The 18,579-nt window shown below is 42.7% G+C and overlaps 1 protein-coding gene across 5 annotated transcripts in view; it reads right to left on the reverse strand.

The window, feature by feature from the left end:
• Nucleotides 1–1,321: 1,321 nt before the first annotated feature.
• The window catches only part of PRDM1 (PR/SET domain 1), a 105,707-nt gene continuing 88,449 nt past the window's right edge, over nucleotides 1,322–18,579 (reverse strand). For 3 of the 5 annotated variants that reach the window (XM_061131934.1, XM_061131935.1, XM_061131936.1), the window contains 5 exons: nucleotides 15,231–15,350; nucleotides 11,450–11,702; nucleotides 5,247–6,367; nucleotides 4,678–4,806; nucleotides 1,322–4,327 (listed from right to left, as the gene is read on the reverse strand). In XM_061131934.1, coding sequence (XP_060987917.1) covers nucleotides 3,755–4,327; nucleotides 4,678–4,806; nucleotides 5,247–6,367; nucleotides 11,450–11,702; nucleotides 15,231–15,350 — 2,196 coding nt within the window. In that variant the 3' untranslated portion in view covers nucleotides 1,322–3,754. Of the gene's footprint in view, nucleotides 4,328–4,677; nucleotides 4,807–5,246; nucleotides 6,368–11,449; nucleotides 11,703–11,902; nucleotides 12,699–12,739; nucleotides 15,199–15,230; nucleotides 15,351–18,579 lie in introns of those variants that run through there. The other 2 variants (XM_061131937.1, XM_061131938.1) reach the window with 2 other exon arrangements.

Consider the following 18,579-nt stretch of genomic DNA (forward strand, 5'->3'; position numbering starts at 1 on the left):
CAAGTCCGCGCAAGATACATAACTCTCAAGAAAAAAAGGTATCTTTTCCCAAGTAAAGAACAATGATTTATGGCAGTTAACTGTTACACCCTGGATCTGATTGGGCTTTGTTTTGAAAACTTATTACCACTGTGGTTCTGTAGAATTTAGTAGTGCAACCAGCACCATTTGGCACGTTTATGACAATAGGGTTCTGGTTTTCTTAACTCCACAGTTAAATGCTGGCAGCATTTCAAATTCTTGGCACAGATGTTTAAGTGAATATAAAGAAGAAACATTAAAAAAAAAAACTGGGCAGTTTTGAGTGTCTAAATATAAGCAACATTATTTTCTTAACATGCATGGTACCATGAACTTGGTAATGGATGAAGTGGCGAACATGAAAACCATTTGTGAAGGGCTTTTAGGTTTTTTTTTTTTTTCATTGAGGGCACTAACACTCTTCTGTAAGTATCTCCTATTCATGTCTACCAAATGAAACTCAAATTTTGCTTTTGGTTTGTGACTGGAGAAAGGTTAGTGTCTGGAGTGTCAGTGGACAAGCAAGTAGATCCATTCCCAATACATGACCCTTGGGACCACGTGGCCAGGCTACTGTGATCCCTGGGCTTCATACTAAAAATGCCCAGAGGCCTGTCAAACAGCTTTCTTGAAATTTGTTTTCAATAGCACAAGTGGCAAATCTACTTCCTGAGTTAAAATGTGAAGGGAAAAAAAATACTGTAGCACATAAGGCAGGAAAACTATGCAGAAGTATTCCCTATGATTCCCTGTGGAGTGTTCGGTGTTGACTACTGAAGCAAAAATAATGCCACCAATGGGCAAAATGCTCCTCAGGTTCCCAGGGCTCCCCAGAGCCCCTCACCCATGAACTGGCTGGGTCCACAGACATACATCCTGGATCAAGGCTAGGATGGCATTTCTGGACTTAATCCAAGTCTTCCTCACCTCACTACCACCCCACTGCCCATCAACTAAGTAAAACAAACAAAAAAGTCCAACAAAAGCAAACAATAGCTGGCTCATGCTTGAAATGCTTTTCTTAGAAGACGTTTTTGTGGCCCATAATTAAAGACAAAAATCTTACACTGTTGATTTATGAGAGGCAAGTGATCAACCCTGTCAGATCCCTGACAAAGGCAGTCACCAATGGAGGTGGGAAAACTAGGGAGTCATCTCTATGGGGGACGGAGGATGGGGGTGGGGACACGAGCAGGATGAGGCAAACTGTCACGTCCAGAATTCATTCTAAGGCCACTCTTACAGTACGGTTAAGGTGTCGCTCCCTCACCCTTCACTCAAGACACTAGACAAGCATTGGTAAAGCATGAACATTTATATTTAATTTACATTTTGACAATTTGCACATAAATAACAATGTAAACCAGTACGTAAACATAAGATAGTTTTTTCTAGCAAAGTAAAAAGCCAGTAACTTTGGTCAGTTTTAACTTGGAGTAGAAGAAAGAAAAAAAAAAAACCACTGTTGATTGTGGGCTCAACATTCACATGTAAGAGGCCTCAGAGAGAAAGTCAGATGGTACAGAGAATTACGAAGTCTCAAGCCACTGTGCAGGTCTCAGTAAAAATTTCCACTAATGAGAAAGCAAGAGGGCAAAAAGAGAACAAATGAGTGATGGGGAATAGAAAGTATTTGATGTCAATGTCAGAGTGTGATGCTTTGGTTTACCTATAATCAAGGACTGTGTTGGTCAAACACTGTTAAAAAAAATATCATACTCAACTGTCAGTTTCATTATTTAAAGGAATAGATCAGTAAGGCTCTTAGGTTTCCCTGGATTATCCTAAATTCTTTGTTCTCTTCTGTAGGCTGACATTAGTTGCCACAGACCAAAATGCTGAATATATAAACCAGATTGATTAGTGATCCATCAGTTATTTAAGAAGGAAGGAGAGGAAGAGAGAGAAAAGTTACAGTGGTTGATGAGATTTCTATTTCTGGGACTTGGGTGTGACCACATCAAAATGTGACCAAAAAAAAAAAAGCCATCTTAGATTTTCCTTAATAGTTAAAAAAGTATGTCTTCTCTCTCCCTGGTTGTTATGCGGTCCCCACCTTTGCACAAAGATTTTAGGATCTCTTACAATACCTAGGGGGTGCCCAAGCTCACCAATGTAATTGTGAGGTCATTGAGTGCTAATTAAGCAAAGAGTCAAAAAGGGTTTGATTTTTTTTTTTTGCCATTAGGAAGAGAAGGATCTTTTACATGTTTTGGCTCACAATTTTAAGTGGTTATAAATATATTATATATACATTGGTATAGTGGTATAAATAGACTCATAAATATACATCATTGTCCGCTACACCTTGAATGCCAACGTGTCATCTTTGGGCTTAGCAGAGGACGAGGCAGAAGGGGACGCATTCCATCTTTCTGGCGCACGCGTGCTCTCTCCTCTCGAGTAGCAAATCATTAGAGATGTTATCACTTCCTGCATTACTGGACACACTCAATGAGGTAATTGTTGTTGAACAACTTTGCAATGCCCTTTCTTCTTCAATTAAATTAACCATAAAATGTAAAAACACAAATACTGAGGAAAGTCTGAGTTGCACAGACGGAACAAATACAACTGATGTGTTGGGGACAGGAATGTTCATTACCCGCTTTGACCCTAAGACAACGAGAATACCCGTTTTCCGGTTTTTGGTTTTTAAAGTGTGGCCTGAGCCTGTCTAACTCGAATCCTTCCTGGTAGAGCACCATGCTTGTGCAATTTTGACATAATAACAAAAAAGACCAACAACAAAAACACCTGGACTCATGCCCCCAGACCTCACCCACACAAAACCACCTGTGCTTTGGAAACATTTTGCAGTGGTTTTAAACATGGCATTTTGTCTTCTTCACATTTTCAGATAATACATTGGGATGCTAAAGTCTCATGGCCACTGCAAATGGTCACATGACTTTGGGGGTGGGACGACCCTGTTTTTTGAAGAGGGAGACAGATTGGCAAAGCCTTCTTATCACCTTTCTGGGAAATCTGTGATTGGGGGCAGGAATGCTGAACTCTCTACAGAAACATACAAGACTTTTATTTCTTCTACCTATTACTGGGTAATTCTGCAAACATACCCCCAAATTATGTTCAAATGATACAAGGCTGTTCAAATAATATACTCCTATGAACGAACACATCAACTGCCTAACTTTGGCAATACTCAAACCTCACTTTCAAACCATTATTATAGAGGGAGGTTGACTGAAGTAATGTATCTGTTTACTAAATCTTAGGTACTTAAAACAGATGTGCAGAAATTATCTACAAAGAATGGCCACCAGACAAAAATATAACACTTAACTCAAATTACAAGGAATTCTTCCAGTCATTGTAAACTTTTTTAATTATTGCTTTTTGAATGATAAACTGTATAATAAATTATGAAGGATTATCATTGAAAAAATAATTATGGCTAGGCAATAGTCTTAGCAATGGGGAGGCTATGCAAACATATTCACACAAATATTCAAAATACAACAGGTTCAAATATATAGATGGGGTGTAAATAAGTATATATAATAGGTATATATATTGTCTTTGCCTCATTTATGCCCTGAGATTTCAGTAACTTTGGGGTTCCTTCTTTAATTCCAGAGAGGTGAGAGAAACCACCTGCCGTCAGGGAGAGCTCTGCAGAACTGGAATTATGTACAAGCGCTTGCGACAGGCACCCTGACACGCCAAGTCATAAGTTAAGAAACAAAACACCTTTTGTTTTCTGAAAATCTTAAGGATCCATAGGTTCAACTGTTTCTTGTTTGACCTTTACAGGTCCCAGAGGTAGTGGGTTGCTGTGAGGCAACTTCAGGAGGGACGGCTCTGTTGACTCATAGAGGCTACACCCTGAGAGCAGTCCATTTCCCATGTTTCTTTGCAAAGACACTTTCAGGCCAGTTTCTTCCTTCTCTTTTCTGACCACGGCCAGAATCTCCTTTTCCACCACAGAGGTCATATCGATGTTGTCCTCCATGTCCTCCAGCCGGTCGGCGTTGTCGCTGATGTCAAACTTCTCAATTTCTTCGTTGATTCTGGTCAGGTCCTCCAGGGGCAGCCCGGCGGCCGGGGCCACGGGACAGTGGCCCTTCAGGTGGATCTTGAGGCTGCAGAGATGGATGTAGCTCTTGTGGCAGTGGGCGCACTTGTGGGGCCGCTCCCGGGTGTGTAGGCGCTTGTGGAGTTTCAGGTGCACAAACTGGGTGAACTTGGCGGGACACACCTTGCACTGGTAAGGTTTCTCTCCCGAGTGGAGTCGCAGGTGGGTCTTGAGATTGCTGGTGCTGCTAAATCGCTTGTGGCAGACCTGCAGTGTGGGGAGGGAGGCAGGGAAGGGAGGGTGGAGACCAGAAGGTTAAGAGCTGCCAAGGGGATATGCCAGCTGCCCACCCACGCAGGACAACCTGGGAGGGCAGAGAAGACTCCCTGTGGCCCCTCACCGCAGCGTTAGGCAAATAGGGCAATGTGGGGAGGCTCCCTCAGGGTGGAGTTTCCCTCCCCGACCACTGTCCACCCACTGGAAGCTGGCTGTGTCATCTCAACTCATCAGCAGCCTAAGGAAGGCAGAATTCTTGTGTTGGTTTAGGACACCAAGAGGGTGACTGCTGAGACACTGTCTACAAAGGTGGCAAGTTCTACCCAGAAAACACTGCCCACCTGGCATTCATGCGGCTTCTCTCCTGTGTGTACCAGGTAGTGTTTCTGCAGGTGGGCGAGCTGAGTGAAGCCCTTGTTGCACGTCTGGCATTTGAAAGGTCGTTCTCCACTGTGCACTCTGAGGTGGACCTGCAAAGAAGCCACACCTTAGCTTGGCTCCCACAGCAGGCTGTGAGAGTGAACGTCCGGGCTCCAGGACTCAGGGCATTTAGGATGCAAACCTCTTAAGACAAGCATCAAGGTGAAGTCTTAGAACAAATCAAACCCCGATGTGGGTTTCAGAACACTCTGTTGTGTCTGAGCTAAAGAAAAGTCACAGGCTAAGCAGGGGCTCCACACGGATCCTCGAGCGCAAACCCCAGATGTTTATTAATCATAAGACACTCGGGGGAGGGGAAGTAACGGGTCCCAAGCGGCGTGGCCGCCGATGCCATACCTGGGTCTCACACGGAGGAAACCGCAATCTACAGCCTGCGGGAGGTTTAAGGAGCCAGGCGCGCTATGTGCCCTCCCGGGGACAAACCGCGCGCATCGGGGTCGGGGGCCGGGGGTGACCACGCCAGGCCTACCTTCAGATTTGAGAGCTGCCCGAAAGTCTTGGCGCAGACGTTGCACTCATACTTGATCTTGCCGTTCTGCTTCTTCAGCGGGTAGGGGAGCGTCTTGTAGCCAGTCATGCTCCTTTTGTTCTTGATGAGATTCACCGCCTCCTCGCCTCCGGGGGCCGCAGCGGCCGCTGAGGTAGCTTTGGGCTGCACCACGTGCTCGGCCGTGGCGGCGGTCCCGGCCGTCGGGGAGCCGCTGGCGGGGGTGCCGGCCTTGTCCTTCAGGCTGGCGGCCGCCCCGGGGAGGGAGAAGGCGCTGTGCGGCGCGGGCACCAGCACCTCCCGGGGGTGCTCGGGCTGCAGCAGGCGGCGCGCGCCCTCCGAGGGCAGCGAGCTGGGGAGCGAGGCGGGCGCCAGCATCGGCGGAGGCAGGCCGCCCCCGCCCAAGAGGCCGCCGTACACCGGGTACAGCCTCGGGAAGAGGCCGAGGCTGCCGAGGCCGTTGATGTTGCCCACGGCGGCGCCCAGGCCGTTGCAGCTCATGCCGTAAGCGGGCAGCAGGAACTTGGGGTAGTGTGCGTTGTAGGAGGGGGTGAAGGCGGGCGGCAGGTGGGTGGGCGGCCCGTAGCCGGCCAGGGAGCCCAGCCCTTCGGCGGCGGCCCCGTAGGAGGCGTTCAAGTAGGCGTAGGAGTCGCGGGCCTCCCGGGGGCCGGGGGCCAGCGGCGACACCGTGTTCCCGGGGCTGCTGTGAGGGCTGCAGCTCTGCAGGCTCCGGTCCGGGCTGCTGCGCGCCGAGGGGCTGGGGGTCGTGGAGGACGGGATCGGGGAGTGAGTGATGTAGGGCGGCCGCTCCACCCCGTAGCATCCCAGGGGTGCTTTCAGAAAGTCTTCCGGGAGCGGGGCCCGAATCGGGTATACCACGCGCGGGTAGAAGGGCATCTCCGGGCTCCCGTTTTTCCTGAAGTCATCCGCGTCCTTCTCTGAAGTGAGGGGTGAAATGTTGGCGCGGTACATGTCCTTCCCTTTGGAAGGGTGGGAGTCCAATTTGAGGATCTCTTTCACGCTATACTCTCTCTTCGGGACACTCTTTGGGCACAGTTCGTATTTCTCAGTGCTCAGCTGCTTTGGACGGCTCTGGGTTTGTGCTGAAATAAAGAAAGGGTGATTATTACTCAGAAGGAGACAGAAAATTGAAGCGACACTGCCCAGGCTGCCCTTTCCTTGAGCAAACCTGAGCCCCAGCTGCCCCAAGAGGGCCACCTGGCCTCTCAACGCCCACTCATTCTGGAAGGCTCATGCCACTCCAGTTCCTCCCCAGCAAAACCGGGTCACTGGTGGCATCAGTCAAACGAATAACATCGTTCGGATGACTGTTTCCACTGGTGAAAACCTCATGATAGAACAGTCCCGTTCAACCGAGAATAGGAGCGTGCCTCCACGAAATACTGGGTGTGGGGTGTCACAGGTTAATAAAAGTCACAGTTTACCTAAGGAAATCAGCACACCCTGTGAACTAGATGTGAAAGATGAAGACTCATTTCAAGTAATAAGCAGTCATCAATTTTCACCTCCATTCTTGTTTAATACGAATTTGATAAAATCCTGTTCAAACTGCCTCTGTCAAACAGATTGGCAAGGTGATGCGACCCCTTCCTCTGGATTTGCTGACAACATCAGAATTTCACTGAGGCTCTGGGTCTCACCAAGCTCCCAGTAATGCTGTCCCCCCGGAGTCACAAGGCGTGACATAGTCATCTCTGCCAAACCACAAATGGCACTTTCCGAGCCAGTTCAATTACTTAGAGCACCAAAGAAAACAGGCAGCGAAGATGAAAACACGTATTCCAAAAGATGGCATATTATTACTCTGTAAATAGACTGTTTAGGAACAGCAGCAATGCTCTTAAACAGAGCCTGTTTACGACAGGTTCTCCAGGCCATGGTCAGCGTTGCTCCCTCCAAACATGCAGAACGAGAGATGCTTTCGGGAAGACACCAACCAGCCAGAGCTGGGAAAACCGACCACTCTCTGCTCAGCCTTCCCTGGAAACCAAAGGTAAAATACAAGCTGCTTGGTTGGAGCTCTGGTTGTTGGCGGGTAAGCACTCCAGCCTGCACACTTGCCCTCAGTGTAGGGAGAAATGAAGGATCAGCTGTGGGTTTGTATAGATGCCATGAGAGGTAGGAGAGCTCTTGGTCTCAGCCTTAGAAGAGGACCGGCTCGGGGGACCTTGCGAAGCCTCCGTAAAAGCATCATTTTGTCGTCCCTGCTTGACTTAATGGAGGAAGAACTCTAGGCTGATACCTGATAGGTCTAGAAATGAACTCTGTGGACTCCAGAGTCTGAACTCTTCAAATCCATTCTCCAGGCTGACAGGCTTGAGGGATTCGATTCCAGTTTGAGAGCCCCTCAGAACGTTATCTCTGCTAGCTGTTATCAGTTACTCCCGGGTGAGCCTGAAGCCCCAGAATAAACACAGCCCAGACACTATCAGGGAAGATGCTGATGGGGGCAGTGATGGAAAGCTTGTTGAGGGAGAGGGATTTCTGAAGCCACTAAACCAAAATAAATACCCCCTTATCAGGCCAATATCAGTCTTTCAGTGAGGCTCAGCAGGCAGGAAGTTCAAATTGTCACTTTTGTTTTTTAAAGCTGAAATGGTAAAAGAAGAGAGGCAACTGAGTTGGAAAGCTGATAGGCAAGGCATCTCACAGCCACAGGAGGGGATTTTGAGGCAAAAAAAGAATGATTTGGAGGTAACCATATAGGCTCAGGTTAAAAAAAAAAGAAAGATATAACCCTAAAAATAAAGAAAACACAGAAACTTCACCATCACAACTTTCTGCCATTTTTATGTGGCAAATTACATCTAAGTCTCCTAATTTTTTCTAGTAGCTTCAACACTCTCTGGGTTCTAAAATTCAATAAATTAAAGTTATAAGCAGAAAGTTTTAATCTGTCCATAGCACTGCCCTCCTATTTAGTCAGGTATTATTGCTGAGCACCTCCATAATCCGATTATTGAACTGTCAAAAAGCTAACAATCGAGCCAACAAGAAAAGTTGGAATTTATTATTTTCTATGCAAAATACTGAGCAGAGTGTGCCTAGCATATCGTAGCTCCATGATAAATGTTCAGCATCTCTTACACCTTCATAAAGATACATTTATTTCTTATTAGGAAAAAAACAATATCCGGAGAACAATGTCAGCCCCGCTCAGGTGTTCTAATGTGCCAGTCACGGAATCTGTGCATGTGGGTGCTAAGTCACTTCAGCCGTGTTTGACTCTGTGCGACCCTATGAACTGCAGCCTGCCAGGCTCCTCTGTCCATGGGATTCTCCTGGCAAGAATACTAGAATGGATTGCTGTGCCCTCCTCCAGGGGATCTTCCTGATCCAGGGATCGAACCCGCGTCTCTTCTATCTACCAGCATTGGCATGTGGGTTCTTTACCACTAGTGCCACCTGGGAAGCCCTCATGGAGTCTATATGAAGGTACATTAAAAAAAACCATCCTTCAGTAGCTGAGTAATCAGTGGAGCTGGTGTCATTTCTGACTCTCCCACTCAGCAGCAGCTTGAGTTAACTTGAAAAAGAAAATCAAGATCTGTTTTTGTTCTTAATTCTTTAATGGCTGTAGGCGGACGGAGTCATTTCAAGAGTGAACTGCTTCTGAAGGCTCTGAATGGCTTAATTATGCCGACTCACATTTTCGATCTATAATAAGAACCCCCAAGACTATAAGAAAGAACCTAGAAGTTCTGCAGTAGGCAAAACAAAGTCTGTTTTCAACTGAAACTGAGAAAGCAGATTAACATTTAGAAGTCTATAATTTGGTCAACTGTTTTCTAGATGGGTTAGTTAGATAGACTGAAAAAAAAAAACCAAAAAAAAAAAAAAAAACTTGGGAAGGTAGGACTTAAACCTAATAATTCCTACTCTTTGTTTTTTTTTTTTTTTTTAAATAACTATTTGTGATTTCTGGCTATTTATGATTTTTCTTGACCTCGTTTTTCTTCAAATCTCTTCTCAAAATTCTACCAACTGAACCATCACTGCCATTTTAAAGCCCTCACAGAGATTCTGACACAGGCCTCTACTGTGCATGAAACATGGAACCCAACACAACTCATTTGAAGACACAATCTACCTCTTAGGCCTGATGAAATAGTGGAAATTTTCCTGATCAGCATCTCAGTCATCAGTTACCACACCTAAGACAACTGGTTGCACAACAGGCAGCAGGAGTCTTGGCTTACTGTGACTGGGTATTGTTGACTTTCATTCTGTACTACGAATACTGGACAGTCAATGGGTACCTGAAAATGTTCGACCACCATTTAGTAAAAACTCTGCATAAACAACAACAGAGATATTTGAGGGAAACAAAGGTGTCATTTCATAGAGAACATGGCAGTTCCTTCAGAGCTCAAAGAATAAGCAATTGAACCTTAAAATTCTGTGCTGGGCCTTTTGTTGGGGAATAAAAATGCAAGGCCTTTAGGACCTTTCTTTGTATGGAAGAAGGTGAGGGATGTATGTGAAAAAACTTCTTTGTGGTTACTGCAAAGTCACCAAGGTGGGTCATTTAAAATGGAGTCACAGTTCAAAGAAAATAACAAAGTCTTTTTTTCTGAATCCATGAATGATGAAGCTCAAGGAATGTGAGGAGACCCTCAAGAGGAAGCTGCAGCTATGTTGAGAAAGTCAGGAAGAAGCAGCTCATTTTCCTGGGAGATGGCCTGCTGGAGTGTAAGTTGCCTTTTACCACTGGGTCTGGCACCTACAGATGGTAAAAGGGCGAAGGGCTCCTGGGATACTTGGTACTAGTGATATGATGGGGACTCTTGGGAGTGCTAAAGAGAGATGAGGGAAAAGACCTACCACCATTGGCCAGGACCTGATTGTACCTACTATGGTTCAAGCTGGAAGCCAATCTGTTTCCAAACATTTCAAGGATTTTTTCCCAAACCTCAACGGTGCACTATATGTGTGTATATAAGCACCACAAACACAAATTTAAATATATTATGGTAGAGGTCTTTAAGCTTTTATAGCCTCAGCTTTTCAGAAAACTACAAATATAGTCTTGAGATCATTGGGAAAGCAGTCAACTAGACAGTGTGGGATAAGTACCAAATAGCTGTAGAGTTGGATTATACCTGACTAGGATAAGTAATTGGTTTGTTAATTGGCTAAAAATTTAAGTCAAATTTTAATTTATGTTAATATGAACATTCATCCCAAAGGTCTCAAAGGCCAAAATGTGAACTAAAACAATTTAGACTCCAGATAAAGCAAATGGGACAGCATATGGATGATTGATGAATCTGGGTAAAGTGTTTCTGGGAATTCTTTGTACTGTTCTTCCAACTTCTTATGTTGGAAATGAGATCAAAACAAAAGGTTACAAAAATTTCAGCATTTAGATGCCAAACTTTGAAACCAAAAGGAGCTGATTTTAAAAATCTGCTTTAAAAGCAGTCTGAGAATATACAACTATAGTTACAACAGGTTGGAATTTTATGGTAAATCTTACATCATTCCTAGAGATCACTTGAGAATGACTAAAACAAAGTAGCCCTTTGCAGAGAGGTCATGACAGCAACTTTAACCAATAGAAAAGTAAAAGCTTATAAACCTAAGGAACTGAAAATTTGTTAAGATGAAGTGATAGGTGGTTACTGTAATACCAATCAGGAGATCAGATAATTAGGTTTTTACCATAAGGAAGGAAGCGAAGATATAAAATCTTCAGGGCTATCCATTTCGAATAAGATTTGAAAAATTATAGCTCCAAGTTTTTCTAAACAATTTATGTTTCACATCAGACCATAACTTGATAACCAAATGTGCATCTACATTTCAAAGCATATTTTAAGCACTGACAAATTACCACAAACAAGGAACTATACCTTTCATCCATGGCATGTCAGAACTAATCTCTATTACAATATGATCTTACCTGCCCCTTTTTGGACAGAATAGCATTGGACCTTTATTTCTTCCTATACATTCAGAGTTGCTCTTAATATTTTTCAAATGATCAAGTTTCATTATAAGGAATAGAGACTGAAAAAAATTGTTTTTCTCTTCCCAGTGCTGAGTTTAAGTCACCTACTTGGCCCATCAAATGAAGCCATGTAATTAAACATGTTATTAGTGCAAAGGGGTAGAACTGACATTACTGGCATTTTTAATTTTTTTTTCTGTAATCCACTTACTGAGATTCATCATTGTCAGCTCTCCGGGATAAGGGGAGTGAAGCCTTTCTGCAAAGTCCCTGCAGTACCACACAAGAAGCTCCTGGTTGGCAGGGATGGGCTTAATGGTGTAGAAGTAGATGTTCATGCCGTTCTGACAGGCGGCCAGGTTCTGCTCCCAGGGAGAGTATGCTGGGTTCACGTAGCGCAGCCAGTTGCTCTTCTCCTCATTAAAGCCATCAATGAAGTGGTGAAGCTCCCCTCTGGAATAGATCTGCGCAAAAGAGAAGACAGACGTGGAAAAGAAAGCCCCCAATGCAACGGAAAGCTTGCCAGCACCTCTGAGAATAAACACGGCAAGTATGATTTCTGGTCCCTGACTGCCTCGTTAGAAAAGGAAATCAGTTTAGCCAGAGTTGTCTTGAATCAGCAGAAATAAGGGCGGAAACAGGGGAGGCACGCTTTGTCAGTTACCTTTTCCATTTCAGTTTTAGGGTCTTTTCATGTTTGGGGAAAAGCTACAGAAGAAGGAAACACAAGATTTCGTTTAAGGAGCTGCCGCACCTAGTTCTGTCTGTTAGCGCAGTGAATGGCACAGAGGCAACACTACTGGCTTGAGTTCCGATCATTCTGGCTTTTAATGCTTTGAGTCACTAGGTATTAGACCAACCCGACTGAGTACGTCAAACTGAGTCTCAGCTCCTTCTATGGCCTCTGTACTTGCCGTTTCCTACACCCCCGCCCAAGGCTTAAACTCTGCAAACATCCTCCACCCCCAAGCCTCCTAGTCCAGCAGTAACACTTGTTCATATGAATACTTGGAACTTTGCCTTTTTGTGGAAACGCTGGGTGGGGCCAAGGTGAACTTCACCTGCCATAACAAAGTGAACACTGGGACAGAAGCCAGCATCTGACAGTCTACTGAGAAGTCACTTTTCCTCCTGATTAATGCGTTCGGCCTTGTGCTTTTCTTCCAAGGCTGAGGAAGGGAGAGGGAACCCTCTTATCTGTGAGGAGGTTGGCTAAGACACCACTCATAGAGCCATAGGGTTTGTGTTTTTGGAAGAAGAGGAAAAAAACCATGTTGTTCTTTAAAAGCAACAGAAAATGAGGAATTCAAAGTTTGTCCTAGAGTAATACTACTTCTGGTTAGCAGATATCCTCAGGCCACTCGGTAAAAAGGTAAAGTCTTACTGAACTTTATAAACAGACCCTTTACCTTCCCCACAAAGTTTCTCTTTCCCTTTTTTTAAGATGGACCCATCTCATCTCCAGACTTAAGAAAGATCCTTACACATATACAAGCAATACCTGGTTTTCTGCAACTTGGAGGCTCCAAGTCATAGGCCATGATTCACAGCAGAAGTTTTGCTCTAACCGGACAGCAGGTCATTGCTTTGTTCTTAGTCACATACTGACTGTGTTAATCTCTAAATTGTTTCTGTATTTCGCTCAAACGTTATCAGAGACAAAAAGGAACTCTGTCCCTTTAACACAGGCAGTAAACACCAGAATCACTTTCTTTTAAGAGTAACTTCCTGTAAATTGTGAAGGGGGAAATACATGTGGCTTCATCAAAGCAGCTTGTGAGAGCTTTTGCGGTGTGTTTTGTTAAGAGAAAATGGAACAAGGCTGGGTGAATTCTGCTATCAAGAGGGGTTTTCAAGTTTGTTTACTCTGATGTGCAAACTTCCAGGAACACGGGGTTCCATCGCTCTTGCACTCTTCGCTGGGCGGAAACTGCTTTCTAAAGCTACGGGTATGTTGATTCCAGTCAGCCTTCCATAGACTACAATTTACTGTATCCTCATTTAAAAACAGAAATGTCGATGCCATGAAGTCACACACACACACACACACACACACACATACCCACAAGAAAATAAAATAATGATACGTCAGATGAACACTGCTGCCTATCACCCTCACTCTATTTCCATATATTATCAAGAAGATTAAAAACGTGCTGACTCATAGCACAGTTACAAGAAATGTCACTGGTTTCTCAACTTGAACATCCCTTCTCTTCTTTGACTGTGTAATTTGCATGAAACTTTTTCTTTCCTCACAACAGATGTTCATATTCCTGCCAGCAAAATCAGGATGCTTTTAACAACATGTGGGGAGTTATCTCCTACAGTATCCTTTGCATGTGAAGGACCAATTCAAATAAATCCTCTCAGGGAAAGCATTTCAGCTACTTAGAGTGAATCTTCAGTAAACTAGGGAACTGAGACAGAGATAGGAGGTTCTTAAATATTTCTTGTCATTTTTTTTGAAAGGACCATGCATTAACCAGACTTATGCTGGATTGTTTTAATTCAGACCTTAGACTCCATGAATTACAAATATCTATGGCTCACTTCTCAGAAGACTTTACTGGCAATAAAGGCAAAAATGCACTCACATTTTACCCATTATTAGTCAGGTATTAAATGTATTTTAAGCATGAGTAATTATTAAATTTGTGAGCATGCATTTCATAGTGGAAAATTCTCAGTGATCTCTTTTGTTCGGAAAATAGTAAAATACATTTCTTAAAACACAAAACTTCCTGGGTTAAAAAAAAAAAAAAAAGCTTGTTTCTTAGGAACAGCTTCTGGGTGATCAACAAATATAGGTCTTTTATAAAAATACTTGCCCCAAAAATATAAGCATTCTAGGTAAATCCGACTAGAAAAAGTATAATATGGGCTTCCCTGGTGGCTCAGTGGTCAAGAATCCGCCTACCAACGCAGGAGACACAGATTCAATCCCTGGGTCAGGAAGATCCCCTGTAGAAGGGAATGGCAACCCACTCCAGTATTCTTCCCTGGGAAATCCCATGGACAGAGGAGCCTGGTGGGCTACAGGCCATGGGGTCACAGAAGAATAGGGCACAACTTAGCGACTAAACAAGTATAAAACAGTTTTTGTTGCTACCATGCAACTGTTTTTTGAAAGAATTTCAATAAAGGTTTCCCAGTAATCATGTACATTTTATGGAAGTCTATATACATACACATATATAATTGCTTTTAAATTTATTTTCTAATTGAGGAAACTGAATATCCAGAGAGATGGATGGGAAAATGGAAAACAGTCCATTTTTTTCTGTTCATTCTCATCCAGGGTCTTTTACCTAAAGATTCCATCTAATTAGTTCACCTGTGAGGTTCTTTGTAACTGTGATATTCCAAAGGAAACTAGATTGACTAGATGGGATGTTAAAGGAAAGTTTATCATCTTGAATGATTGTAAGCATCTCCCTTACACTATGGAATAACTTATGTACTGTCAAATCCAGTAGTTTCATGGTACAGATACATTTTACAGGATGAGTCTTGTAGTCCATCTCCATTCCTTCAGTACCATCTTCTACTCATCCTTCCTAAATGGCATTTATTTTCAAGGTAATTCATTTGTGATCACTCGTCCATTCAATTAAAGTTAAGTCAGCAAGAAATCAAGAAGGGGTGAAATCTAAGGCTTGGTGACTCATTACTACTTCCTTGCACAGAAATGCAAATGAACTTACCCTTGAAGCAAGCAGCAAACTGTTTCCTTTCATCACAAAACTCTAATGAATCGCAAAAATTAAAATTCACACAGACCACCTCTTCACTCCAACTACCTTCAAGCTGTGTTTCCCAGGCTGAACTTTTAACCAGTTTCGTCACAATTGCTTAGAATTCCCTGTGTCCATGGGGACCCTGAATATTGCGGGGAGCCCCAGGACAGTTGAAAAAGGAAGTGACCCAGCAATTTTAGTTTCATTTTTTCCCCTAATACTTAATGAGTCGGGAAAAATTTCCCTACTTACCCGCCAAAAATATTTCCTGTTGGCGTTTTTGGGAACTGTATCACTGGTGTAGATTTCACCTATTAGAGGTCCAAAACGTGTTCCCTTTGGTATGTATTCTTTACTCACCACTCCAGTAACCTAAAGGGGGTAAAACATATGAAACAGTGAGTTCAACAGTAAAATATGAATCGATCTTTTCATTTCAATGAATTGAACTGTCAAATGGTAATACCACCAATGATAACAAAATTGTGCTATAGAGAGCAGACATTAACGGTGCCTACATAATTAACAATGAGCTTGACTTTTGGGGAAGACTATCTGTTAAACTCACAGATGATAAGCAAATATTCAGCCAAGTATAATAGTCTAGATCTCTGGTGACTGAGGGTCCAATATTTTTTATTAATACTTTTTATGCTATAAGAACAGAATGGGTAAAACTATTCCATTTGAGAATGAGTTTCGGATACTGCAGAATTAGACAGTCAAGGTTAGACCATTTTAGCCCTCTCCTAGTTTCCTATTTCTTCTTCTCCCTCAAACCATAAACACAGTGTGCTTAAGGGGAATAAAATAGTTTTAACCTCAGAAACCAAAGTAATGTTCTTTGGTTGTTCCACAAAGGCCTAAGGAACCAAAAACAAAACACAATATATTTTTTTCATTCCAGATGAGGTTTTTTTTTTTTTGCCCCTTTCCTTTATAACTTGTAAGTTCTCTTTAGTAGAAGGAAATTCTTTCAAGTAACTTTGCTCTTCTCTAGCATTTTCTGCTCAACGGTGGTCAAAAGTCTTCCTCTGAAATAGAATTTATATCTAGGAGAGCTGTGGGTTCTAAGATCTGAGGAAATGACTTTCTCAGACTGGATGGATCACACATTTGACTCTGGAGGGCCTTGCTAAAAAGAAACATGTTAACTATACCAGTTCCTCCTTGATGGTAAATTTCTTGGGGGGGTGGGTATAAAAAAGTCCACGAATCAGGAAGCAATTTATCATTATTCAAAAGAACTCTGTAACAGTCCCTTACAACATTTTGCAGTACATTTTGTTTTGTTTTTTATTCACTCACGTTCCCATTTCGATTTTCTTTTCACCCAAAACAGCCTACAAATCACTTACTGAACGCCTTACTGATATGGACCAAAAGGAGAGGTAAAACGTATTTATTTCCAGTTTTTATTATTCCTGGTGGCTCCTTTATAATTGTGCACCTGAAATGGTAGTCCTTTATAGATGAATCAATAAATGTCTGCAGTGGAATCTAAGGTTTTGCTTTTGATATACACTGATACTTCATTAAATCTCATCAACAACTGAAATCTTTGTTTAAAAGGATATAGAACACACCTACACGCTTGTGACAGACCAATCTTTCTCATATACATGACTGAAAAATTAATTTTAAAAATTTAATATTCAATATACAAGCCAATGGAGCATACCCAGACTGGAAAGACAGAAAAAAAGAAAATTTCCTATACCCAACACAAGTTGAAAGAAGGTTGGTGAGCTAGAGTGTTATTTTTGGTACGTTATGAATTTCTGGCAAGAGCTGAAAAAAGCAGATGTTCATTTCATTCTACTCCTCTGCCTCATTTACATCTATCTGCCGTTTCAATAACAGTTCATCGTTATTGGTATATGCTGGCAGTATAGCTCTGAGGAGCACTTTATAACAGTCTTGAATTAAAAATACATCCTAAAGCTTAGGTAGACTTATTCAGAGGTTCATTGTTTATTATATATTATTGAAATGAATTTGAAAAATTCATGGAATCGGCTTTTATGACACAAATCATTTGGCATTCATATCTGAGTGATTATTCCATAATATTAAAATGACAAACAGGAAAAACAAATAATGTCATTCACTGGTGAGCCAATAATTAGCAGTTGATATTTTCAACATATCCACTTTAAAGCAGTAATTTTAAAAAAGGTACTCAACTGGTTTATCAACTTTGTTTTAAATTATAGTCTCTTGCAGACAGTGTCTTGGGAGTCAGAGCTTGATTACCAACAAGTAGTGTGACATCGAGGTCAGGGTTTTTCTCCTGAATTGCCATTCTTTTAGCCAATGGGCCTCGTATTCAGCTATCAATCTTACACTAAGAAAATGCACAACACTTTCTTATGGTCCGAAAGAAGTCAACCAGCAACTTGTTCCTACAAAAGAATTTGCCGAAGACATAGCCACCAAACATCTTTGAGCGCAGCCATAGGCAAGTCACTGGGGAAGATATGAGGCGGCATTAAAGAGCTCCTGCCATCAACAGCCATAGAAATGCAACTCACCAGACAAGACAGGAGAATAATTTGTCTGGAAAGGGAGGTTTAGGGAAATCCTCAAGTCCCAAACAAAAGAGCCTCAATACTATATTATCTTTACAAGTGAGACAGAACACTAATATTTTAAGTTCTGCAATCCATAGAGCTTTGAGTACTTATATAGTCACACATGAATAGAGACACCAAATCATAGAGTTTTGAGGCTGGAAGGAACCGTTTAGCTCATATACTATCTCTATCCATTCTCAGTTTAGCACCCTATCTCACAATTAGCACCTTCATCTCAGATCCTTATCTGAGAAATTATTCAAAGAGGACTTAAGAGCTATAACTCTAAGATTCCAGCTCTAAGACTCCTGAGCTCAGCCAGGTAACTGGAATGGGAATCAGAACCAGGGTAGTTTTTAATGGGAAGTAAAAGACTAAGTCATACTTCTCCCTCTGGCCTTGGAAAGATCTGGATGTGAGCCTTAGCCAACAACCAACAAAGTTCTATCCTTGGAGCCAGCACATAATGTAGGGAAACCTGGTGTGTGCCTTGAATTTCCCAGAACTAGAAGGACTAATTAAGAACGTGTTCACCTAAGCTCAGGAAGGAAACTTCACTGGAACTGACCAGGGTCCTAAAGCATCATTGCTGGGCCCAGACTCCTGTGTGCCTCCCGTAAATCTACCAGTGAGAGGATGCTGGCCTTCCCACTTCCCCGCCTGCCTGCTCTTCCCAGCTGTGTGCTCTGTGCTGGGCTGACCCCTACACATCTATCAACAGCCTCAGTTACACAACATATCCTGAGACAAAAAATAGGGCTTGTTTTCCATTTTACAAAATGAAGATGTCACAACTTAGTATGGGTGGACTAGGAGTGCCGAATGAAAGTTTGATAGTAAGGAGAATAATTTTTTTTTAAAGCGAATTCCCTCTTTAGGAATATATGAATACATATGCATCTCATTGAGTTTCAAGCAGAAATATCATTCAGGTCTAATGATGGTATAAGTATCCTCACCCCAAATTATATTAAAATCATTTTAATTACTAGCTACCTCTTCCCTTCCCCCTCAAAAAAATGACT

The sequence above is a fragment of the Dama dama genome, chromosome 28, assembly GCF_033118175.1.
Source record: "Dama dama isolate Ldn47 chromosome 28, ASM3311817v1, whole genome shotgun sequence".
Lineage (NCBI taxonomy): Eukaryota > Metazoa > Chordata > Mammalia > Artiodactyla > Cervidae > Dama > Dama dama.